Source organism: Oncorhynchus mykiss, chromosome 16 (assembly GCF_057628025.1).
Source record: "Oncorhynchus mykiss isolate SJ-2025 chromosome 16, ASM5762802v1, whole genome shotgun sequence".
Classification (NCBI taxonomy): domain Eukaryota; kingdom Metazoa; phylum Chordata; class Actinopteri; order Salmoniformes; family Salmonidae; genus Oncorhynchus; species Oncorhynchus mykiss.
Window position 1 is genome coordinate 29,407,812 of NC_143037.1, and position 26,133 is coordinate 29,433,944.

Below are 26,133 nucleotides of genomic sequence, written 5' to 3' on the forward strand. Positions count from 1 at the left end.
TTGAATACTTAAAAACTACACCCATCTTTCCTTGAGCAAATCGCTGATCTCATGCAGTAAGTTTGGTAGAAGCAATGGGATGGACACCATATTTGAACTTATCATCTTATAGGTCAGGTTCCCTAAAGGAAAAGACGAAGGAACGATTCATGTTTAAGGTATACAAACAGGGCCAATGTCTAACAACATCAACTGGGAGTTGTCAGTTTGTTGTCATCTGTCATGGTATCATTCTATGATCATCGGGGGAAAAAAATACAAAGGGAGCCACACAATTATTCCTCTCTTATTCATAATGCACATAAACAGGCCTGTATTCACAAGTGTTGCTGATTATAGTATCAATTTTGCCTTTCAGACCATAATGATTAAGATTATATGGACAGAGTGGACCTGATCCTTAATCAGCACTCCTTACCCTAAAACAGGAATGTTTCTTCATATGGACATTGATGGACAATAGAGGGTTATTTTGTCCTTGGGACCAAATTATACTCCCACATGGTTCAGTATGCTGTGAATGCTGAATTCCAAATCAAGCTAACACTCCCTAGACACTCCTGCAGATATTAGAGAAATGGTTAGGTTAAAGCAATATAATAATTGCTTCACCTTCTCCTTTGATAGGCTAAGTGGAATTTCCACCATATTGCTTACACCTATCCATTATTTTCTGCTCTACAGGAGTGCCTTGGTGTATTTGGAATTAAGCCCCACTCTTTTTGTCTGAACAGGGTCATATTAATTTGTTCACACCATAGGAACACTTAACTTATTTGACAAGTTCAGGTCTGTGTCTTCCATTTGGTGCCTAATGAATACGACCCAGGGGTCAAACTGATTTCTTATGTTAATAATGTGGTGTTAAGACCCGTTTTAGCCTTTGACTTAATTTCTTTATCAGCACTATCATGTGTGATTTACATGTAAGCATATGATGTATAATTAATATTATAGCAACGTATCAAAGATGCAGACAGTGTCGAAGTAACAGAAGTGTATTACTAGAACAGGGGACAGGCAAAACGACAGGTCAAGTGCAGGCAAAGGTCGGTATCCAGATCAGAGTCCAAAAGGTACAGAACGGCAGGCAGTCTCAGGATCAGGGCAGGCAGAAGTCAATAATCCAGTGTAATGTGACAAGGTACAGAACGGCAGGCAGGCTCAGGGTCAGGGCAGGCAGAATGTTCAAAACCGGGAAAACTAGAAGACAGGAACTAGAAACAGACAGGATCAAGGGGGAAAACATTGGTAGGCTTAACGAACAAAACGAACTCACAACAGACAAACAGAACACCTGTATAAATACACTGGGGATAATTGGGAAGATGGGCGACACATGGAGGTGGGTGGAGACGAGCACAAAGACAGGTGAAACAGATCAGGGTGTGACAGTACCCCCCCTCTAGGGGCGCCACCTGGCGTCCTACCTGGGTGCATACCTGGTCATCAGCGATGAGGCCTGGGTGTCCCTAGCGGGTAACCAGCACCTCTCCTCCGGGCCATAACCCGCCCAGTCAACCAAGTACTGGAGTCCCCTGCCCAGAGGTCAAACCTTCAGGAGACACCTCACAGTGTACACCGGTTGTCCATCAATGTGACGGGGGAGAGGGTTGAGCCTGGAAACAGGAGACAAAGGGCTGTGAGACATGGGTTTGATTCTAGACACATGAAAAGTGGGGCAACAGAAGATGAACAGCAGAGGGGCAAATTAAATGATGGGCAAAGGGCAGATTTGTGGGACTCCACCTGGAGGGTGTGGTGGTTAATTTCTTTACTATCAAATGAGGAGAGACAAACTTATCACACAAGTCAGAGTTATACTTAAACTAAATCTTTAATAGTGAGAGCTTTGCAATGGCTTGTCGACGAATCACAGTTTCTGATGATCCGTTGAGATCGCCAAGACAAAAGTACAAAGGTCTTTGATATATATATATATATATATATATATATATTTATTGGGGCGGCAGGGTAGCCTAGTGGTTAGAGCGTTGGACTAGTAACCGGAAGGTTGTGAGTTCAAACCCCCGAGCTGACAAGGTACAAATCTGTCGTTCTGCCCCTGAACAGGCAGTTAACCCACTGTTCCCAGGCCGTCATTGAAAATAAGAATTTGTTCTTAACTGACTTGCCTGGTTAAATAAAGGTAAAATAAAAAAATAAAAATAGCCAAGATACCCCTTTCAACCTACATGACGAACAACAGATGTATAGAATGCGTCACAAGGTTAAGATGTGTATGAAAGATGCCTATAATACATAGCAGACAGTATCTGCTGTGTCAACAGTTTCCATTGTATAGACCAGTGTCTGGCCCTCCGACTCCAAACTGGAACCATCTCTCCCTGGCACGGTATAGAACAGAAACATTAACTCATGCTCTGGAATGCTCTTCAGGTTTTATCACCCAAAGACATCATAAATCTCCCGTCAGTGTTATCTCCCAGAGGCCCATCCTCAGTAGAACACACACACAATAGTTAACAGAATACTATTTTCTGTTGAATAAAACAACCATTTGATGCAATAAAAGCATTATAACATAATCTTGCAATTTTGCCACCATTAGTGGCAGATACCAGGGGGACAGCCATACCTTTTGCCCGACACGATACCGAGGAGCCAGCGTCCGGTGGCAGTCCGCTTGTCGATACCCGGAGGGGGTCTTGAGAAAGGCTGACTGGTTTCTCTACCAGGTACTACAACAAACATCATCTGGGCCGAAGGTATGCTCAGGGAAGAGCGGGGCCTGATAACCCAGGGAACACTCAAAGGGCGAGAGACCCATGGCAGAGCAAAGAAGGGTGTTGCGAGCGCATTCGACCCACACTAGTTGCTGGCTCCAGGTGGTGGGGATGGAGGAAACCAGGCCGCGAAGAGTCGTCTCCAGGTCCTGGTTGGCTCGCTCCGACTGTTCGTTGGACTGGGGGTGGAACCCGGAGGACAGGCTGGCTGACGACCCAATTATTGTGTAGAACGCCTTCGAGAACCAGGAGGAGAGCGAAGGACCCCGGTCGGAGACCACGTCCACTGGGAGGCCATGGATCCGGAAGATGTGCTGCACCATGAGCTGGGACGTCTCTTTGGCAAAGGGTAGCTTAGGGAGAGGAATGAAGTGGGCGGCTTTGGAAAACCGGTCCACTACTGTCAGAATGGTGGTGTTGCATCAGATGGGGGAGACCTGTGATGGCGTAGCAGTAAAGACGTGTTTTGTTCGTCCTCTCGTGTACTTTTGTATTTTTTGTATATATATTTCAATTTTATTTTCAATCTCTTTTTCGATTTTTAATTCGATTTTACCTTCCGGTAACCTGCCTCACCCAATGTGATACGGAATCGCTATTATTTTTTTATTTTAGAACACATTCAAGAACCTCCAGAAGCTAACCAGCTAGTTAGCTACAAGCTATTTAGTCATTGTTAGCCACTGCTAGCGGCTTTTACCTTCTGCACAGATACCAGCCCTGTTTTTAGCCTGGATAATACTTGCCAGTCTACCAGTATCGGACTGTCTCTCCACAACAACGCCGGATTCCTGCCGTAATCCCTGGACCACTACTTCTGATCCTCACAGCTAGCTTGCACCCAGTACCGAAGCTATCCCTGAGGCTCAACTCCCGGCCTACTCAGCTGCTCACCCGAACCCCACTCATACACGGCTAGAGCCCAATACTCCACCGGATCCTTGCTGTAAACTCTGGACCTTGGCACCGGATCACCGCTGCTACCCATTGGCTATAGTGGCTAACGCCACTGCCACGAAGCTAGCACCAGTTAGCCGTGAGGAAGGCACATCTCCCGGCTAGCAAACTAAATTCTGCAATACCTCTTTTGCCATCTGGCTTGGATTCTCTATCGAAACGGCGCCCGCCGCACCACCACGACTGGTCTCCCGACGAATACTCTCCTACTAGCCCCGGGCTACTAACTTTAAACTCTGTGTCGCCCGCGTGCTAGGCTTCCCTGTTCCTTCTACTGCTGCCCCCTGGACACTATGATGACTTGGCTACATAGCTGATGCCCGCTGGACTGTCCATTAATCACGGTACTCCATTCTGTTTATTTATTTTTTTATCTGTCAGCCCCAGCCGCGAACTCAGGCTCTGTGTGTAGTTAATCCGACCCTCTCTGCCTAGTCATCGCCATTTTACCTGCTGCTGTTGTGTTAGCTGATTAGATGTTGTTGTCTCACCTGTTGTTTTAGCTAGCTCTCCCAATCAACACTTGCGATTACTTTATGCCTCGCTGTATGTCTCTCTCAAATATCAATATGCCTTGTATACTGTTGTTCAGGTTAGTTATCATTGTTTTAGTTTACAATGGAGCTCCTAGTTCCACTCCTCATACCTCTGATACACCACACATGCGGTGACCTCACCCATTATAACCAGCATGTCCAGAGATACAACCTCTCTTATCATCACCCAGTGCCTGGGCTTACCTCCGCTGTACCCGCACCCCACCATACCCCTGTCTGCACATTATGCCCTGAATATATTCTACCATGCCCAGAAATCTGCTCCTTTTATTCCTTGTCCCCAACGCTCTAGGCGACCAGTTTTGATAGCCTACTCCTTCTCTGTTCCTCGGGTGATGTGAAGGTAAACCCAGGCCCTGCATGTCCCCAGGCACCCTCATTTGTTGACTTCTGTGATCGCAAAAGCCTTGGTTTCATGCATGTCAACATCAGAAGCCTCCTCCCTAAGTTTGTTTTACTCACTGCTTTAACACACTCTGCCAACCCTGATGTCCTTGCCGTGTCTGAATCCTGGCTTAGGAAGGCCACCAAAAATTCTGAGATTTCCATACCCAACTATAACATTTTCCGTCAAGATAGAGCTGCCAAAGGGGGAGGAGTTGCAATCTACTGCAGAGATAGCCTGCAAAGTAATGTCATACTTTCCAGGTCCATACCCAAACAGTTCGAACTTCTAATTTAAAAAAATTATCTCTCCAGAAATAAGTCTCTCACTGTTGCCGCTTGCTACCGACATCCCTCAGCTCCTAGCTGTGCCCTGGACACCATCTGTGAATTGATCGCCCCCCATCTAGCTTCAGAGTTTGTTCTGTTAGGTGACCTAAACTGGGATATGCTTAACACCCCGGCAGTCTTACAATCTAAGCTAGATGCCTTCAATCTCACACAAATCATCAAGGAACCCACCAGGTACAACCCTAAATCCGTAAACATGGGCACCCTAATAGACATCATCCTGACCAACTTGCCCTCCAAATACACCTCCGCTGTCTTCAATCAGGATCTCAGCGATCACTGCCTCATTGCTTGTATGCGCTACGGCCCCGCGGTCAAACTACCACCCCTCATCACTGTCAAAGGCTCCCTAAAACACTTCTGCGAGCAGGCCTTTCTAATCGACCTGGCCCGGGTATCCTGGAAGGATATTGACCTCATCCCGTCAGTTGAGGATGCCTGGTCATTCTTTAAAAGTAACTACCTCACCATCTTAGATAAGCATGCTCCGATCAAAAAATGCAGAACTAAGAACAGATATAGCCCTTGATTCACTCCAAACCTGACCAGCACAAAAACATCCTGTGGCGGACTGCAATAGCATCGAATAGCCCCCGCGATATTCAGCTGTTCAGGGAAGTCAGGAACCAATACACGCAGTCAGTCAGGAAAGCAAAGGCCAGCTTTTTCAAGCAGAAATTTGCAACCGGTAGCTCTAACTCCAAAAGGTTCTGGGACACTGTAAAGTCCATGGAGAATCGAAACTAAATCCATGATAATCGAAACTTCTCAAAGGCTGGCCACCCCCCCCCCCCCCCCCCCCCGCAGCTACTCCCCAGCTTCTCCTTTACCCAAATCCAGATAGCAGATGTTCTGAAAGAGCTGCAAAACCTGGACCCATACAAATCAGCTGGGCTTGACAATCTGGACCCTCTATTTCTGAAACTATCCGCCGCCATTGTCGCAACCCCTTTTACCAGCCTGTTCAACCTCTTTCGTATCATCTTAGATCCCCAAGTATTGGAAAGCTGCCGCTGTCATCCCCCTCTTCAAAGGGGGAGACACCCTGGACCCAAACTGTTACAGACCTATATCCATCCTGCCCTGCCTATCTAAGGTCTTTGAAAGCCAAGTTAACAAACAGATCACCGACCATCTTGAATCCCACCGTACCTTCTCCGCTGTGCAATCCGGTTTCCGAGCCGGTCACAGGTGCACCTCAGCCACGCTCAAGGTACTAAACAATATCATAATCGCCATTGATAAAAGACAGTACTGTGCAGCCGTCTTCATTGACCTGGCCAAGGCTTTCGACTCTGTCATGTTCCGGACCTAGAATATGTGGACATCTATAAGTACCTAGGTGTCTGGCTAGAATGTAAACTCTCCTTCCAGACTCATATCAAACATCTCCAATCTAAAATCAAATCTAGAGTCGACTTTCTATTTCGCAACAAAGCATCCTTCACTCACGCCGCCAAACTTACCCATAGTAAAAATCCTACCGATCCTAGACTTCGGCAATGTCATCTACAAAATAGCTTCCAATACTCTTCTCAGCAAACTGGATGCAGTTTATCACAGCGCCATCCGTTTTGTTACTAAAGCACCTTATACCACCCACCACTGCAACCTGTATGCTCTAGTCCGGCTGGCCCTCGCTACATATTCGTCGCCAGACCCACTGGCTCCAGGTCATCTACAAGTCCATGCTAGGTAAAGCTCTGCCTTATCTCAGTTCACTGGTCACGATGGCAACACCCACCCATAGCACGCGCTCCAGCAGGTGTATCTCACTGATCATCCCTAAAGCCAACACCTCATTTGGCCGCCTTTCCTTCCAGTTCTCTGCTGCCTGTGACTGGAACAAATTGCAAAAATCGCTGAAGTTGGAGACTTTTATCTCCCTCACCAACTTTAAACATCTGCTATCTGAGCAGCCAACCAACCGATCGCTGCAGCTGTACATAGTCCATCAGTAAATAGCACACCCAATTTACCTACCTCGTCCCCATACTGTTTTTATTTATTTGCTTTTCTGCTCTTTTGCACACCAGTACCTCTACCTGCACATGACCATCTGATCATTTATCACTCCAGTGTTACTGCTAAACTGTAATTATTCACTCCACGCCTATTTATTGCCTACCTCCTCATGCTTTTTGCACACAATGTATATAGACTCTTTTTTTCTACTGTGTTATTGACTTGTTTATTATTTACTTCATGTGTAACTCTGTGTTGTTGTCTGTTCACACTGCTATGCTTTATCTTGCCCAGGTCACAGTTGTAAATGAGAACTTGTTCTCAACTAGCCTACCTGATTAAATGAAGGTGAAATATATATATATATATTTTTAATGTCCAGGGATATGTGAGACCAGGGATGCTGAGGGACAGGCATAGGTTGAAGGAGACCAGCCGGAGCTTTTTGAGGAATCTTGTTCTGCGCACAGATCGTAAATATCAAGAACCATGGTAGGCCATCAAAAGCGTTGTCGCACAAAGGCCAGGGTACAATGGGCACCCAGGTGGCAGGCAAGCCTGTAGGAGGGGGCCCACTCCAGGACAGAGTAGTGGACCGCCTCAGGAACAAACATCCGTTTATCTGGGCCCCACCGGGGTTCGGATGTTTAACGCATCCGGCTTGACAAGCGCATCCGGCTTGACATTCTTGGATCCCGGGCGATAGGAGAGGGAGATGTTGAACTGGGTGAAAATCAGGGCCCTTCCGAGCCCCCAGGAAGATTTTCCGGGACAGGCTGCGCTGACTTCATTCAATGAGCGTGGCAGAACGGACTCCAGCCCATGATGGCACCAGCAGACTAGTCAATAAGGGGATTGTGTCGCTGGAGCCAAGAGAATCCCAATACTACAGGAATCTGTGGAGACTTAATGAGCAGGAATGGATCGTCTCGCTGTGGTTCCCTGACACAGTTAGGTTGATGGGGTTGGTATTGTGGGTGACCCGGCCTATTTAGGATGCCCTTCCAGCGCTATAACGTCCATGGGAATGGAGAGGGGCTGAGTGGTTTATGGATGCCAGGGTAGCGTCCATAAAGCTCTCATCGGCCCCAGAGTCTATGAGTACCAAGAGAGATTTTGATTGATTCCCACACAACAAAATGGCTTGAAAAGGGGTGTGAGTAAGGGGAGAAGAAATGTTCTCCGTATGGCCCACCAGAGTACTCGCTCCTACCGGTGAGCCTGGTCTTTTAGTGGACAGGTAGAGACAAAAGGACCAGTAGTCCCGCAATACAGGTAACTCTTAGTGTGAAGCCTGTATAGCCATTCGTCTAGAGACAGCCTAGCTCTGCCAAGTTGAATCAGCAGACTTCGGAGACTCTCGGTGGAGCTCGGATAGCCTCGGGTTCTCTCGGCAACGGAGCCGTCGGGGACTTCTAGGATGCCTCGGAGGCGAGGTAGAATCCTTGGGCGGGCGAGTGAAATAAAATCTCCTCTCCTTCCTTCGTTCCCATAGTCACCCATCGAGCTGAATGGTCAAGGCGATGAGCGAGTCGAGATCCGTCGGTAGTTTCCGGGCTGCAAGCTTGTCCTTCCTCCGAAACTCTGTGCAGGAACATGTCAAACAGCGCTTCCAGGTTCCAGGCACTCTCAGCTGGCAACGTGCAGAAATCCACCGCAAAGTCTGCCACACTGTGGGAGTCTTGACGAAGCTGGAGTAACTTCCCTGCAGCCTATCTCCCGGGCAATGGAGCATCGAAAACATTCCTTACCTCCGCCATAAACTCCTCCAGACTGAAGCATTCGGCCGACTGTTGTTTCCATACTGCCATTGCCCAGGTGAGAGCCCTCCCGGACATTAGCATGATGAGGTACGCTATCTTAGAGCAGTCAGAGAGGAAGGAGTTGGGCTGCAGCTCGATAATGAGGGAATAATGAGCGAGAAATGCCGACAGGTGCCCGACGAATCGGTCCAGGGTTGGTAAGCGTGGTTCCTGGGAAACCGGGGTGGCCGGGGAGGCGGTACTGCTATCTGCCGGGTTACTGACGGACTGGGAGGTTGCCGTTGTGGTAGGCTGCCTAACAAACAACCCGCAGAATTGCTCCAGAAATGTGTTCAATGCTCGGTCATGGCATTCGGCTAATGTCTGGAACCCTTCCATCAGACCACGAAGCAACTGCTCGTGGCTCCTTGGGAGGAGATTGTGATGCAAAGCTGGTCCAAGTCTGCTGGGTCAGTCATGGCCAGTTTGTACTATCAAGTTTTAGGGAAGACCCAGATAAAGACAGTGTCAAAGTAACAAAAGTTTATTACTAGAACAGGGGCAGGCAAAACTACAGATTAAGGGAAGGCAGATGTCGGTAATCCAGATCAGAGTCCAAAAGGTATAGAACGGCAGGCAGGCTCAGGGTCAGGGCAGGCAGAATGGTTCAAAACCGGGAAAACTAGAAACAGACGGGCGCAAGGGAAAAACACTGGTAGGCTTGACGAACAAAACGAACTGGCAACAGTAAAACCGAGAACACAGTTATAATTACACTGGAGATAATGGGGAGGATGAGTGACACCTTGAGGGGGGTGGAGACAAGCCCAAAGACAGGTGAAACAGATCAGGGTCTTTTTATAAACTATGGTACCAGTGAAGATTTCCCACACTGGACAACTTGTTACAGCTGTCATCGATAATAATCCGATTTTTTTATGGCAGTGTAAGTTGTCGTTATATCATATATTAAGCATTAATTAGTTAAATAATACATTGTACTTAACTCTGTAAGAATCCTGGATCTAGCTGTCAGACAGTTTTTTTGTATAAGAGATCTCAGAAATGCAGTGTAACTACGTAACATTTCGTGTCTCCTTATGTTACGGGGGTGAAAAAAGTTTTAATGGGTTTTAAGTCCAAAATAAAAAATGTGATTGCAAAATCGAATGCTTCTAACAGAAAGAGTCAACAAACCTTGATACTGAAAACCTAAATAGATACTGTCATTACCATGGTTCTTCAATAATTATGAATAATCCATGTTGGATCCAGCTGATATATTACCTTTGGTATGGTTACATAAGACAGCCTGGTCAACCTGGTCTCAGAGCATTTCATATGATTCTGTATGTAAATCCGAGACACTCCGTTTAGTATGATATGATATGTTACATTTCATATAGTATGTATTCATTTGTAGATCTCCACCCTTTTCGTATGTTATATTAAGAATTCCAATTCGTTATGAATTAGCAAAACGTACAATATGTTACAAATTTGCCAAACAGAAAATATGATATGATTTTGCAGAGCATATGATATGTTACGAATTCTAGCTAGCTGGCTAAGGTTAGCTAGGATAAGGGTTAGGGTTAAGGTTAGAATTTAGATTAAAGAGTTAAGGTTAGGGGAAGGGTTAGTTAAAACACTTAAAGTTAGGGTTAGCTAACATGCTAAGTAGTTGCAGAGTTGCTAAAAAGTAGTAATTAGTTAAAGTCATAATTAGCTAAAAAGTCATAATTAGCTAAAATGCTAAAGTTATCTGCGTTGAGATTCAAACTTGCATCCTTTTGGGTTTGTGTTACACACCCACCCATCTACCCCAACCAACCACCCTACAAGTAACCATCTGTCCAGCCTGGTCTCATAGACTAGACATAACATAGTAAACGTGACACTCAAATTAGTAGGATATGTTAAGTTTGTTATGGTTACATAAGACAGTTACTGAAACGACTTCTTAGGGCTGCAATCCCGTTAACAGGATGATATGACAACAGCCAGTGAAAATGCAGGGTGCCAAATTCAAAACAACAGAAATCTCATAATTAACATTCCTCAAACATACATGTATCTTATAACGTTTTAAAGGTAATCTTGTTGTTAATCCCACCACAATGTCCGATTTCAAATAGGCTTTACAGCGAAAGCACCACAAACGATTATGTTAGGTCACCACCAAGCCAATGAAAAACTTTTTCCAGCCAAAAAGAGGAGTCACAAAAAGCACAAATAGAGATAAAATTAATCACTAACCTTTGATATTCATCAGATGACACTCATAGGACTTCATTTTACACAATACATGTATGTTTTGAAGTTCATAAAGTTCATATTTATATAAAAAGATCTGAGTTTACATTGGCGCGTTACGTTCACTAGTTCCAAAACATCATAGCCACATTGATTCAGCAGAAATACTCATCATAAATGTAGATGATAATACAAGTTATACACATGGAATTATATATATACACCTCTCCTTAATAATGCAACCGCTGTGTCAGATTTCAAAAAAACTTTACGGAAAAAGCAAACCATGCAATAATATGAGACGGCGCTCAGAAAATAAATACAATTTTCTGCCATGTTGGAGTCAACAGAAACCAGAAATCACATTATAAATATTCCCTTACCTTTTGATGATCTTCATCAGAATGCACTCCTAGGAATCCTAGTTCCACAATAAATGCTTGATTTGTTAGATAATGTCCATTATTTATGTCCAAGTAGCTATTTTTGTTAGCGCGTTAGGTACACATATCCAAACGCTCGTGCAGGTCCCGCATAACTTCGGACAAAAACTTTAAAAAGTTATATTACAGGTCGAAGAAACATTTCAAACTAAGTATAGAATCAATCTTTAGGGTGTTGTTATCATAAATCTTCAAGAATTCCTTTGTGTCTAGAGAAGCAATGGAACGCAGGTCGATATCATGTGGAATGCTCATGACCAGGAAATGTCTCTCTGCCAGTAACCTGACTCGTTCAGCTCTTATTCAGGCCCACAACACAGTAGAAGCCTCATTCAAGTTTCTAAAGGCGGTTGACATCTAGTGGAAGCCCTAGGAAGTGCAACTTCATCCATATCCCACTGTGAATTCAATAGGGCCTGGGTTGAAAATCGACCAACCTCAGATTTCTCACTTCCTGTATGGATTTATTCTCAGGTTTTTGCCTGCCATAGGAGTTCTGTTATACTCACAGACATAATTCAAACAGTTTTAGAAACTTCAGAGTGTTTTCAATCCAATACTACTAATAATATGCATATATTAGCAACTGAGATTGAGGAGCAGGCCATTTACTCTGGGCACCTCTGGGCAACTTTCATCCAAGCTACTCAATACTGCCCCTGCAGCCATAAGAAGGCAAAAAGGGAAGTAGGGTGGATGGGTGGGCGTATAACGTGAACGTCTAGCAAACCAAAGGTTGCAAATTCAAATCTCCTCACGGACAACTTTGCAAATACTTACTACCTTTTGGCTACTTTGCAACTACGTACTTAGCATGTTAGCTAACCCTTCCCCAAACCCTAACCTTAACCCTTTAACCTCTTAAACTTAACCCTGACCTTAATCCTAACCCCTAGCGTAGCTAACCTTAGCTAACTAGCTAGATTTCGCAACACATAATACACTAGGCAAATTCATAACATATTGAACTTTTAGCAAATTTGTTACATATAATATGAATTGTAATTCGTAAGATATACGAAATGGGTGATGAACCTCCACAAATTAATACATACCATACTAAACGTAGTATATACTATTGTAAATGGAGTGTCCGGTTTATGTACAGAATAATACGGAATGCTCTCATTTTCATACATCATCTGATCCAGCAAATAATTTTCTAAATGACAGTCAAGTGAAGAACAGATGTTGTGATAGAGCATGCAATGCAACAGCCCGAGTGCTGGAAAAGGGCATATTTTGGTGTCTCATTTGTTGGATCTAATATCCCTAGTGAATTGATGTTGGTCATCTGATGTTGTCTACTTGATTTACAGCAAGGTCACATTAGATTTAACAGAGAAAGAAAGCATCAAGGTATTGTGTTCATGTTTTCATATGTTTTTGTGCCTCGGCTTGGACACCAAGTCTAGTGCACACAATTGTGTAGATAGAATATTGCGCAACACCCAATGCTACAAATGATTTAGGATGTAATTACAACAAATTTCATAGCCTAGTGGCCTTATTCACAGTATCATCTGGTAATGAAATAACATGACACATTTAAACAATACAAAGGGCATGCAATTTTAAACAATACAAGGTGCTTGAAGTTGCCAACTTGAATTTGGAGCTTAGAAATGCAAGTACTGGAATAGGCCTACCTGCGTGAAAAGACTGTGTAATTATTGTAGGCAGTTTATAAATTCTGCTGCTCCCTTATAATTATCTGTGATTTGGCCACTTTCATTTGATTCCCGCCGCTTCAATTGAAAGGTGTCATGCTACTCTGTTGCTTAAAACCACATGCTGTTATTATGAGGTTGACAACATCTAATGTTGGCTTCAACTTTGCTTTCCAATACAAATCCTTCCTCTGAAAAAGTAACCTGGTCTTTCTTCACTTTATCATTATATAAACAGTGAAGGTGAGATTCAAATGGTGCGATTTAATGCTACCGATATTCATGGCTTTATTATGTATGCCTGCGCCTGCCACATAGGCTACAGAAAAATCGTCATGCATGCAGCTATTTAGTCAGGCAATGTCCACATTATTCTTACATATTTTAGAATGTAATAATAAATCAATACATTGGCAAGCCCCTCCCCCCAAAAAACAAAGATTCTTAGTGGTAATGGGCAACTTTTTTTTTTACACTTTTTGCATGCTTTTTTGGGGGAGGGTTTCTATTTTAGGCCCTATATGTACAAGTATATAAATTATACAAATGTATAACATTGAAATACTTGAAAATTACAATTAAGTGCTTGAAAAAGTCCCTCAAAGTCTTTGATTTTGACTTGCCAATGTCTGTATGAACCCTGCTTTAATGGATGTATAGTCCTAGGCCTTTGCTGTTGTATAGGTGGAGTTATGGGTCGATTTGCGTATATTCACTTTTATTCCTCTAAGTACACATGTGGAACTGCATGAAAATCCTTTTTATTTTATTGTTCAAATTATTCAGAAATGTTGATCCCAATGTCACACATTGGCCCCATTATTTATAGAAAGACCCTAATATACTTACATTTGCTCTACTGTGTGTGCGTTTGTGTGCATGTGCATACTTAACGTAATGTTTGTTTGTGTGTGTCACTGTCTGTCTTTATATGTGTATTTGTGTGTATGTGTGCATGTGTGTGCATGTGTGGGTCAGAATGTTCCAGTGGTCCTATGAGTTTGGCCGAGCAGTCCTGTGTGTGGACTACATGGTCTTCACACTTCATCTCATCCACATCTTCGCCATTCACAAACAACTGGGGCCAAAGATCATCATCGTCGGCAAGATGGTGAGACTTACTGAAGCAACAAAATGAGACATGACTATGACTGGGTTGTGTTTAGTTATTTGAAAAAAACGCTTTGGAATGGAAAGGTAACGTGTCCAATTAGTGGTTTGAGGTGTGAAGATAAGCACATCCATAAAATCCTATCTCAGGTGTTTGATCTGAGAAGATAACATGCACCAAAAAAATATAAATCTGCACACTGGTATGATGCTCCCGAAGTGTTTACTGGTCTTAGCAAAGACCATTTTTGGGTAGAAACGTTGCCCTTTTCTCATTTAACACTGTGGGACCATCATACCAACGTGTCCAATAGGAACACAGATTTAGATTTTCCGTCGCAAAACGTTTACCTACTGCGTGCCCTTCTGAACATCTGTTAACCTAACCAGGAAAACTCTGGACCCTATAATGTATGACAATGATTAATCAGTTGTAAAAGGTTTTATAAGGGCTATGATGGGACCAGTTTTTCCTAATCAGGTCACATTGTTTTTAAAAAACTGAACAAAAACTTCTGGCCCTGGGGGCAGAAAAAAACTTGGCAAACTGCAGCAACCTTATACTTGTTTATATTAATTATATTTAGATTAGGAGGGGGATTTCCTCTACCCAGACACAGACAACTGATAGACAATAGAACTCACAGGGCTGCACTTTCTTTATGCATGTTTGCAACTGTAGACCTTATAAAAAAATTGTCATCACTATTATGTTGATAGAGCAATTACAGTTAATCATTTTGGATTGAAAACGTATAGGCAGCCTAATATGCACCAAATTTGATAAAATTCAAATTTTCTGCTGAAAAAAATGGACTATAACATTACCAATTAGTTACCCTGACCAAATGGACAGTGCACATAGACTGTATGCAGCTGTTCTTATTAGGAGGCTACAGTTGATCAGACTGAAAAATTGTCTTGTTTTCATCCCATACAGCATGTCAGATCTCTAATGTTTAGGTGTAGCCAAGGCTGCTGCAACATTTACAGTTGAAGTCAGGAGTTTACATACACTTACAGTGAGGGGAAAAAGTATTAGAAATGGGACAATGAATATACTGTACACGCAAGCACCAATCTTATTCCACTAAATTATGCAAATTAACCTATAGACTGATAAGCATGACGAGTCAAATGTATTTCTATATAAAATTAAATATCCATATTAAACACAAAGGTTTACCTCTCCATGTGCTGTTGTCTCCTCATTGGGGCCTATATAGACTGTCGTCTCCTCATGGGGCCTATACAAACCCTGCTGATTTTGTACATTTGCCCACTGACAAAGAAATTATCAGTCTATAATTTTAATGGTAGGTTTATTTGAACAGTGAGAGACAGAATAACAACAAAAATGTCAAACAAAATGCACGTGAAAAATGTTATAAATTGATTTGCATTTTAATGAGGGAAATAAGTATTTGACCCCTCTGCAAAACAGGACTTAGTACTTGGGAGCAAAACACTTATTGGCAATCACAGAGGTCAGACGTTTCTTGAAGTCGGCCACCAGGTTTGCACACATCTCAGGAGGGATTTTGTCCCACTCGTCTTTGCAGATCTTCTCCAAGTCATTAAGGTTTCGAGGCTGACGTTTGGCAACTTGAACCTTCAGCTCCATCCACAGATTTTCTATGGAAATAAGGTCTGGAGACTGGCTAGGCGACTCCAGGACCTTAATGTGCTTCTTCTTGAGCCACTCCTTTGTTTCCTTGGCCGTGTGTTTTGGGTCATTGTCATGCTGGAATACTGTTACGAATCCCTTTTGGCCCGACAGTCTAGGGGGGATGGTAACGAGACCCGTAACATAACTCATGCAATTTATAATAGTGACAAAGTACAAGTGAGAACTAAATAACCACAGACAACTAAATTACCGTCAAACACATGGTTTATTAGAAAACACACAGTAATGGGGGGGGGGGGGGGGCAGGAAAAGGGGCTAAGCTGGACCCAAGGAAAGAAACAATAAGCATCCAAAATATCCCTAAGCTAGACTAGCCTATTTCAACAACAGCTAACTAACTAACCAAAAATACAGTGGGTGGTCCACCCAGTTCTAACTAGTGTTTTTAACCTCTTGAACCTCTGGGGGCAGTATTTCATTTTTGGATGAAAAACGTTCCCGTTTTAAACAAGATATTTTGTCACGAAAAGATGCTCGACTATGCATATAATTGACAGCTTTGGAAAGAAAACACTGATGTTTCCAAAACTGCAAAGATATTGTCTGTGAGTGCCACAGAACTAATGCTACAGGCGAAACCAAGATTACATTTCATAGAGGAAGTGAGCCAGATTTCGAATGCGCGCTGTGTTCCAATGTCTCCTTATATGGCTGTGAATGCGCAAGGAATGAGCCTACACTTTCTGTCGTTTCCCCAAGGTGTTTGCAGCATTGTGACGTATTTGTAGGCATATCATTGGAAAATTGACCATAAGAGACTACATTTACCAGGTGTCCGCTCGGTGTCCTCCGTCGAAACTATTGCGTAATCTCCAGGTGCGTGCATTTTTCCATTTTGAACAGAGGAGAAACAAAACTTCCACGAGTGATTTATCATCGAATAGATATGTGAAAAACACCTTGAGGATTGATTCTAAACAACGTTTGCCATGTGTCTGTCGATATTATGGAGTTAATTTGGAAAAAAGTTTGCGTTGTAATGACTGAATTTCCAAGTTTTTTTCTTAGGTTGAACAAAACGGAGCGATTTCTCCTACACAAATAATATTTTTGGAAAAACTGAACATTTGCTATCTGACTGAGAGTCTCCTCATTGAAAACATCTGAAGTTCTTCAAAGGTAAATGATTTTATTTGAATGCTTTTCTTGTTTTTGTGAAAATGTTGCCTGCTGAATGCTAGGCTTAATGCTATGCTAGCTATCAATACCCTTACACAAATGCTTGTGTAGCTATGGTTGAAAAGCATTTTTTTAAAATCTGAGATGACAGTGTTGTTAACAAAAGGCTAAGCTTGTGAGCCAATATATTTATTTCATTTCATTTGCGATTTTCATGAATAGTTAACGTTGCGTTATGGTAATGAGCTTGAGGCTATAATTATGCTCCCGGATACGGGATTGCCCGTCGCAACAGGTTAACAAAGTTTACCTACGGGTAGTGTATGCCCATGGGCGACTTGTCTTGGTTCCCCCTTTTCCCACCAGCAAACAAACACATACACCATAACCAAAATCAATACTCACAGGTGAGGACAAAGTGATATGGAGGTGCTCAAACAAAAGATAGGTCAATACATAAAGAGCGATAGAGAGACATAGAAGGAGAGGGTGAACCAGAGCGATCTACAGACAAACAACTGACAGGGTTTTTAAACCAAGGGAAAGGAACTGTGATTGGGTAGGAAACAGGAGGAGGTGTGTCTTCTGATTGATGAGTGACTGATTGGGGAGTGATGATTTTCACCTGTGAGGGGAGAAGGAGAGAAAAGAACACAGGATACACACACCCACACAGGATACCTGTATCCGTAACAAATACCCATCCACGACCCATTTTCAATGCCCTGGCTGAGGGAAGGAGGTTCTCACCCAAGATTTGACGGTACATGGCCCCGTCCATCTTCCCTTTGATGCGGTGAAGTTGTCCTGTCCCCTTAGCAGAAAAACACCCCCAAAGCATAATTTTTCCACCTCCATGTTTGACGGTGGGGATGATGTTCTTGGGGCCATAGGCAGCATTCCTCCTCCTCCAAACACGGCGAGTTGAGTTGATGCCAAAGAGCTCCATTTTGGTCTCATCTGACCACAACACTTTCACCCAGCTGTCCTCTGAATCATTCAGATGTTCATTGGCAAACTTTAGACGGGCATGTATATGTGCTTTCTTGAGCAGAGGGAGCAGAGCAGGATTTCAGTCCTTCACAGCGTAGTGTGTTACCAATTGTTTTCTTGGTGACTATGGTCCCAGCTGCTTTGAGATCATTGACAAGATCCTCCCGTGTAGTTCTGGGCTGATTCCTCACCGTTCTCATGATCATTGCAACTCCACGAGGTGAGATCTTGCATGGAGCCCCAGGCCGAGGGAGTTTGACAGTTCTTTTGTGTTTCTTCCATTTGCGAATAATCGCACCAACTGTTGTCACCTTCACACCAAGCTGCTTGGCGATGGTCTTGTAGCCCATTCCAGCCTTGTGTAGGTCTACAATCTTGTCCCTGACATCCTTGGAGAGCTCTTTGGTCTTGGCCATGGTGGAGAGTTTGGAATCTGATTGATTGATTGCTTCTGTGGACAGGTGTCTTTTATACAGGTAACAAACTGAGATTAGGACCACTCCCTTTAAGAGTGTGCTCCTAATCTCAGCTCGTTACCTGTATAAAAGAATACCTGGGAGACAGAAATCTTTCTGATTGAGAGGGGGTAAAATACTTATTTCCCTCATTAAAATACAAATCAATTTATAACATTTTTGACATGCATTTTTCTGGATTTTTTGTTATTCTGTCTCTCACTGTTCAAATAAACCTACCATTAAAATTATAGACTTATCATTTCTTTGTCAGTGGGCAAACGTACAAAATCAGCAGGGGATCAAATACTTTTTTCCCTCAATGTAGGTTGGAGTCATAAAAACTTGTCTTTCAACCAGTCCACACATTTCTTGTTAACAAACTATAGTTTTGGCAAGTCGGTTAGGACTTTGTGCATGACACAAGTCATTTTTCCAACAATTGTTTACAAACAGATTATTTCACTTATAATTCACTGTATCACAATTCCAGTGGGTCAGAAGTTTACATACAGTAAGTTAAACAGCTTGGAAAATTCCATAAAATGACGTCATTTCTTTAGAAGCTTATGATAGGCTAATTGACATAATTTGAGTCAACTGGAGGTGTACTTGTGGATGTATTTGAAGTCCTACCTTCAAACACAGTGCCTCTTTGCTTGACATCATGGGAAAATCAAAAGAAATCAGCCAGGAACTCAGAAAAAAAATTGTAGACCTCCACAAGTCTGGTTCATCCTTGGGAGCAATTTCCGAACGCCTGAAGGTACCACGTTCATCTGTACAAACAATAGTACGCAAGTATAAACACCATGGGACAATTCAGCCGTCATACTGCTCGGGAAGGAGACGCGCTCTGTCTCCTAGAGATGAACGTCCTTTGTGGGAAAAGTGCAAAGCAATCCCAGAACAAAAGTAAAAAACCTTGTGAAGATGCTGGAGGAAACAGGTACAAAAGTATCTATATCCACAGTAAAACGAGCCCTGAAAGGCCGCTCAGCAAGGAAGTAGTCACTGCTCCAAAACCGCCATAAAAAAGCCAGACTACGGTTTTTAACTGCACATGGGGACAAAGATCGTACTTTTTGAAGAAATGTCCTCTGGTCTGATGAAACAATAATATAACTGTTTGGTCATAATGACTATCGTTATGTTTGGAGGAAAAAGCGGGGAGCTTGCAAGGCGAAGAACACCATCCCAAACATGAAGCACAGGGGTTGGCAGCCTCGTGTTGTGGGGGTGCTTTGCTGCAGGAGGGACTGATGCGCTTCACAAAATAGATGGCATCATGAGGTAGGAAAATTATGTGGATATACAGTGCCTTGCGAAAGTATTCGGCCCCCTTGAACTTTGCGACCTTTTGCAACATTTCAGGCTTCAAACATAAAGATATAAAACTGTATTGTTTTGTGAAGAATCAACAACAAGTGGGACACAATCATGAAGTGGAACGACATTTATTGGATATTTCTAACTTTTTTAACAAATCAAAAACTGAAAAATTGGGCGTGCAAAATTATTCAGCCTCTTTACTTTCAGTGCAGCAAACTCTCTCCAGAAGTTCAGTGAGGATCTCTGAATGATCCAATGTTGACCTAAATGACTAATGATGATAAATACAATCCACCTGTGTGTAATCAAGTCTCCGTATAAATGCACCTGCACTGTGATAGTCTCAGAGGTCCGTTAAAAGCGCAGAGAGCATCATGAAGAACAAGGAACACACCAGGCAGGTCCGAGATACTGTTGTGAAGATGTTTAAAACCGGATTTGGATACAAAAAGATTTCCCAAGCTTTAAACATCCCAAGGAGCACTGTGCAAGCGATAATATTGAAATGGAAGGAGTATCAGACCACTGCAAATCTACCAAGACCTGGCCGTCCCTCTAAACTTTCAGCTCATACAAGGAGAAGACTGATCAGAGATGCAGCCAAGAGGCCCATGATCACTCTGGATGAACTGCAGAGAGCTACATCTGAGGTGGGAGACTCTGTCCATAGGACAACAATCAGTCGTATATTGCACAAATCTGGCCTTTATGGAAGAGTGACAAGAAGAAAGCCATTTCTTAAAGATATCCATAAAAAGTGGCGTTTAAAGTTTGCCACAAGCCACCTGGGAGACACACCAAACATGTGGAAGAAGGTGCTCTGGTCAGATGAAACCAAAATTGAACTTTTTGGCAACAATGCAAAACGTTATGTTTGGCGTAAAAGCAACACAGCTCATCACCCTGAACACACCATCCCCACTGTCAAACATGGTGGTAGCAGCATCATGGTTTGGGCCTGCTTTTCTTCAGCAAGGACAGGGAAGATGGTTAAAATTGATGGGAAGATGGATGGAGCCAAATACAGGACCATTCTGGAAGAAAACCTGATGGAGTCTGCAAAAGACCTGAGACTGGGACGGAGATTTGTCTTCCAACAAGACAATGATCCAAAACATAAAGCAAAATCTACAATGGAATGGTTCAAAAATAAACATATCCAGGTGTTAGAATGGCCAAGTCAAAGTCCAGACCTGAATCCAATCGAGAATCTGTGGGAAGAACTGAAAACTGCTGTTCACAAATGCTCTCCATCCAACCTCACTGAGCTCGAGCTGTTTTGCAATGAGGAATGGGAAAAAATGTCAGTCTCTCGATGTGCAAAACTGATAGAGACATACCCCAAGCGACTTACAGCTGTAATCACAGCAAAAGGTGGTGCTACAAAGTATTAACTTAAGGGGGCTGAATAATTGTGCACGCCCAATTTTTCAGTTTTTGATTTGTTAAAAAAGTTTGAAATATCCAATAAATGGCATTCCACTTCATGATTGTGTCCCGCTTGTTGTTGATTCTTCACAAAAAAATACAGTTTTATATCTTTATGTTTGAAGCCTGAAATGTGGCAAAAGGTCGCAAAGTTCAAGAGGGCCGAATACTTTCGCAAGGCACTGTATTGAAGAATCATCTCCAGACATCAGTCAGGAAGTTAACACTTGGTTGCAAATGGGTCTTCCAAATGGACAATGACCCCAAGCATACTTCCAAAGTTGTGGCAAAATAGCTTAAGGTCAACAAAGTCAAGGTATTGGAGTGACCATGACAAAGCCCTGATCTAAATCCTATAGAAAATTTGTGGGCAAAACTGAAAAAGCATGTGCGAGCAAGGAGGCCTACAAACCTGACTCCGTTACACATTAGCTCTGTCAGGAGGAATGGGCCACAATTCACCCACCTTATTATGGGAAACTTGTGGAAGGCTACCCAAAACGTTTGACCCAAAGTAAACTATTTAAAGCAATGCTACCAAATACTAACTGAGTGTATGTAAACTTCTGACCCACTGGGAATGTGATGAAATAAGTAAAAGCTGAAATAAATCATTCTCTCTACTATTATTCTGACATTTCACATTCTTAAAATAAAGTGGTGATCCTAACTGACAGGGAATTATTACTCGGATTAAATGTCAGGATTTGTGAAATACTGAGTTTAAATGAATTTGACTAAGGTGTATGTAAACTTCCGACTTCAACTGTATGTAATCAGTTTTTGCTGTTGTCTGTCCGGGGTGATTATGTGTTATCATCTTTGCTAAATAAATACCGGAGGAAAGTGGAAAGCCTACTTGAGCCTGTGCAAAGAAATATGCAGAGTCAACCTTTCTCTTTAATCTAACTTTTAATGGATGATGGGATGCAAGCTATCAAGTAGTTTTGAATTGATTTCGAGTCCCGGAAAAGACAGTTGAAAGTTCCATATGTTCAGCAAGTAACACATCATAACCTGCTATTACCTCTGCAAGCTCCTTGTCGTTGCCCTTGTTAGTGGAACTGTCCTCGTCGTGTCCTCTAAAAGCCAAATCTTGCATGCCCAAAAATGCAGTGGTGTTGATAAGCCTCTTGAGAACATCCCTGTTTCTTCTTACTTTCTTGTTGTATTACGCAGTTTGAATATGCAGACCATTGTCATGTTCGATGCAGCTTTTTCCCAGAAGCATGAATCTGATGTCAGCATTAATATGCTCCCTCCTTTTGTTTTTTCCGTTTAGCTGAATGATTGATGTTCTTCGGGTCACTGACCCCCCTTTCGCACAAGACTTTCTAAAAAGCAGGCAAGGCCAGCAATGCAGGCAGCTTGGTTAACCTTTCTGATCTCCCCATCCCGGATCCGGGATCGTGAATACAGACTCAAGCTCATTACCATAACGCAACGTTAACTATTCATGAAAATCGCAAATGAAATGAAATAAATATGCTAGCTCTCAAGTTTAGCCTTTTGTTAACAACACTGTCATCTCAGATTTTCAAAATATGCTTCTCAACCATTGCAAAACAAGCATTTGTGTAACAGTATTGATGGCTAACGTAGCATTTAGCATTAGCATTCAGCTGGCAACATTTCCACAAAAAAACAGAAAAGCATTCAAAAAAATCATTTACCTTTGAAGAACTTCAGATGTTTTCAATGAGGAGACTCTCAGATAGCAAATGTTCAGTTTTTCCTGAAAGATTATTTGTTTAGGACAAATCGCTCCGTTTTCTGCGTCACGTTTAGCTATGAAAAAACCCCTGAATCCAGGATTGTGTAAATCTATCAGCAAGCTCATTAGCATAACACAACGTTAACTATTTATGAAAATCGCAAATGAAATGAAATAAATATGCCATCTCTCAAGCTTAGCCTTTTGTAAACAACACTGTCATCTCAGATTTTCAAAATATGCTTCTCAACCATAGGAAAACAATCATTTGTGTAAAAGTAGCTAGCTAGAGTTAGCATTTCGCGTTAGCATTTAGCGTTAGCATTAGCGTTAGCATCCAGCACGCAACATTAACAAAAACATAAAAGCCTTCAAATAAAATCATTTACCTTTGAAGAACTTCTGATGTTTTCAATGAGGATACTCTCAGTTAGATAGCAGATGCTCAGTTTTTCCAAAAAGATTCCTTGTGTATTAGAAATAGCTCCGTTTTATACATCACATTTGGCTACCAAAAAAAATCCATAAATTCAGTCCTCAAAACGCAAACTTTTTTCCAAATTAACTCCATAATATCGACTGAAAACATGGCAAACGTTGTTTAGAATCAATCATCAAGGTGTTTTTCACATATCTCTTCATTGATACATCGTTCTTGGACACATGCTTTCTCCCCTGAATCAAATGGTAAAGTAGAAGCAGCTGGCAATTGCGCACCGAATTCGACGCAGGACACCAGGCGGACACTTGGAAAATGTAGTCTCTTATGGTCAATCTTCCAATGATATGCCTACAAATACGTCACAATGCTGCTAAGACCTTGGGCGAACGACAGAAAGTGTAGGCTCATTCGTTGCGCAATCACAGCCATATAAGGAGAGAATGGAAAACAGAGCTTCAGAAATTCTGCTAATTCCTGGGTGATGCATCATCTTGGTTTCGCCTGTAGAATGAGTTCTGGGGCACTTACAGACAAAATCTTTGCAGATTCTGAAACTTCAGAGTGTATGCATAGTCGAGCATCTTTTCGTGACAAAATATCGCGCTTAAAACGGGAACGTTTTTTATCCAAAAATGAAATAGCGCCCCTAGAGCTCTAACAGGTTAAAGGCTCCCTGTTAACCAACTATACTTTTGATACAAATTGGTAATGAACTCCCTCACCTTTTCACCCTTCTTCATGAAACTGATCTCAGGCAGAGGTCGACCCTCGGTTTTAATTCACACCTTTTCCGTGCACCCCAGAGAATGAAAGGGGTGTTCATAAGTGTTCATAATTACCATGTAGGTCTATGGAAGGGGGTGAGGTCTACGAGCCTCCTAAATGTTGTATTGAAGTCAGTGTACCCAGAGGAGGACAGAAGCTAGCTGTCCTGCGGCTATACCATGGTGCTACCCCAGAGAGTGCTATTGAAGTTGTTTTAATCAATTATTTGGTGACGTGATTATATTTAGTATAGTTTTATCTTAAAATTTTACTGAGGAGGATGGTCCTCCCCTTCCTCCTCTGAGGAGCCTCCACTGTAATCCATGTTAAATGTTGTGCTCTCCTATAGATGAAGGATATCTTCTTCTTCCTCTTCTTCCTTGGTGTGTGGCTTATGGCATATGGGGTGGCCAATCAAGCACTGCTGTACTCCTATGACCCTCGCCCCGCCTGGATCTTCCGACGCGTGTTCTACAGGCCGTACCTGCACATATTTGGACAGGTCCCAGTGGAGGAAATAGATGGTATTGTGTGTGTGTGTGTGTGTGTGTGTAAGACCCGTACAAATTATGTGATGCTTTCCAACTCAAAGCTGCCAAATTTTTCGACAAGATCAGTGTGGAAAAGTCTCTGTTACTCATGTCCTCCATATTGTGTCTGTCTGTCTGTAGTGAGGAAGGAGTGGGACACGGAGTGCACTGACAATGTGACGCTGATCGAGGGAGGCGCGGAGCCCTGCAGGAGCCATTATGCTAACTGGCTAGTGATTGTCTTACTGGTCATCTACCTACTGGTCACCAACATCCTGCTCATCAACCTACTCATCGCCATGTTCAGGTAAAGGACAGACACTCTCTTTTCCTCCTTTCTCTATCTTTCTTCTCTCCTTTATTTCTCTCTCCCTCCCTCTCACCTCCCTGAATCTTCAGTCTCCTATAAATCTATTCTGTCAATATAGTTTTTACTGACATTTTTACTATAATTTTCAGCTAAATAGAATGCCTCGTCTTTTGTCAATTGTGTACCACATTATGTTAATTATGAATCCTTTCTCTTCATCCCCTCTTCACACAGTTACACATTCTCCAAGGTGCAGGGCCAAAGCGACACCTACTGGAAGTTCCAGCGCTACAACCTGATTGTGGAGTACCACTCCCGGCCCTCCCTTGCTCCCCCCTTCATTATCCTCTCCCACGTTCACCTATTTATCAAGAGATACATCCGCAAGGTACCCTCGGTCAAGATCCTCCATTTTGGTGAGAATTTAACCCAGGTATTCATTGAAAATGAATTTTTATATCCTTACAATCACTATAAGAACTCTATTGCTTAAAGGGGCAATTAGCAATTGCTACATCCATTTTTGGACTTAAACATTTATGATATGATACATTGATTCTTGAAGAAGATAACTTATAAATGCCCCATGAGCTTAGTTTAACAGTCGTAACCCATCAGAACAAAAAATATGTTTGTTTTACGCCAATGTTTATGAAAAACGTAAATGTAAACAAACACTGTATAGCTTTAAAACATGGTTAACATGATAATTTTGATATCATGGATGGTCAGTCCTTGAATCCTTAAAGTATGTGATTGTGTGTGTGTGTGTGTGTGTGTGTGTGTGTGTATGAATGTGTCTGTGCCTATGTTAGTGTTGCTTCACAGTCCCCTCTGTTCCATAAGGTGTCATTTTTATCTGTTTTTTTAAACAAATTTTTCTGCTTGAATCAGTTACTTGATGTGGAATAGAGTTCCATGTAGTCCCATAGTCTGTTGTGGACTTGGGGACTGTGAAGAGACCTCTTGTGGCATGTCTTGAGGCGTATGCATGGGTATCTGAGCTGTGCGCCAGTAGTTCAAATAGACAGTTCGGTGCATTCCACATGTCAACACCTCTCATAAATACAAGCAGTGATGAAATCACTCTCTCCTCCACTTTGAGCCAGGAGAGATTGACATGCATATTATTAATCTTAGCTCTCTGTAGACATCCAAGGGCCAGCCGTGCTG

General features: G+C 42.6%; 1 protein-coding gene and 1 long non-coding RNA gene across 2 annotated transcripts in view; one reads left to right on the plus strand and one right to left on the minus strand.

Moving 5' to 3' along the window:
- LOC110491797 (transient receptor potential cation channel subfamily M member 4) overlaps positions 1-26,133 on the plus strand; it is a 103,882-nt gene that overhangs the window by 51,572 nt on the left and 26,177 nt on the right. The window contains exons 20-23 of the mRNA XM_021565561.3: positions 14,051-14,183; positions 24,470-24,644; positions 24,792-24,957; positions 25,195-25,376. Of these exons, the coding sequence (XP_021421236.3) occupies positions 14,051-14,183; positions 24,470-24,644; positions 24,792-24,957; positions 25,195-25,376 (656 nt within the window). The remainder of the gene's footprint in view (positions 1-14,050; positions 14,184-24,469; positions 24,645-24,791; positions 24,958-25,194; positions 25,377-26,133) is intronic.
- LOC149976638 (uncharacterized) lies at positions 1,485-23,443 on the minus strand. Its single transcript, XR_016487213.1, has 3 exons — positions 23,303-23,443; positions 22,873-22,934; positions 1,485-1,619 (listed from the first exon to the last, which is right to left on the minus strand). It is a non-coding gene; the product is annotated as an uncharacterized LOC149976638 (long non-coding RNA).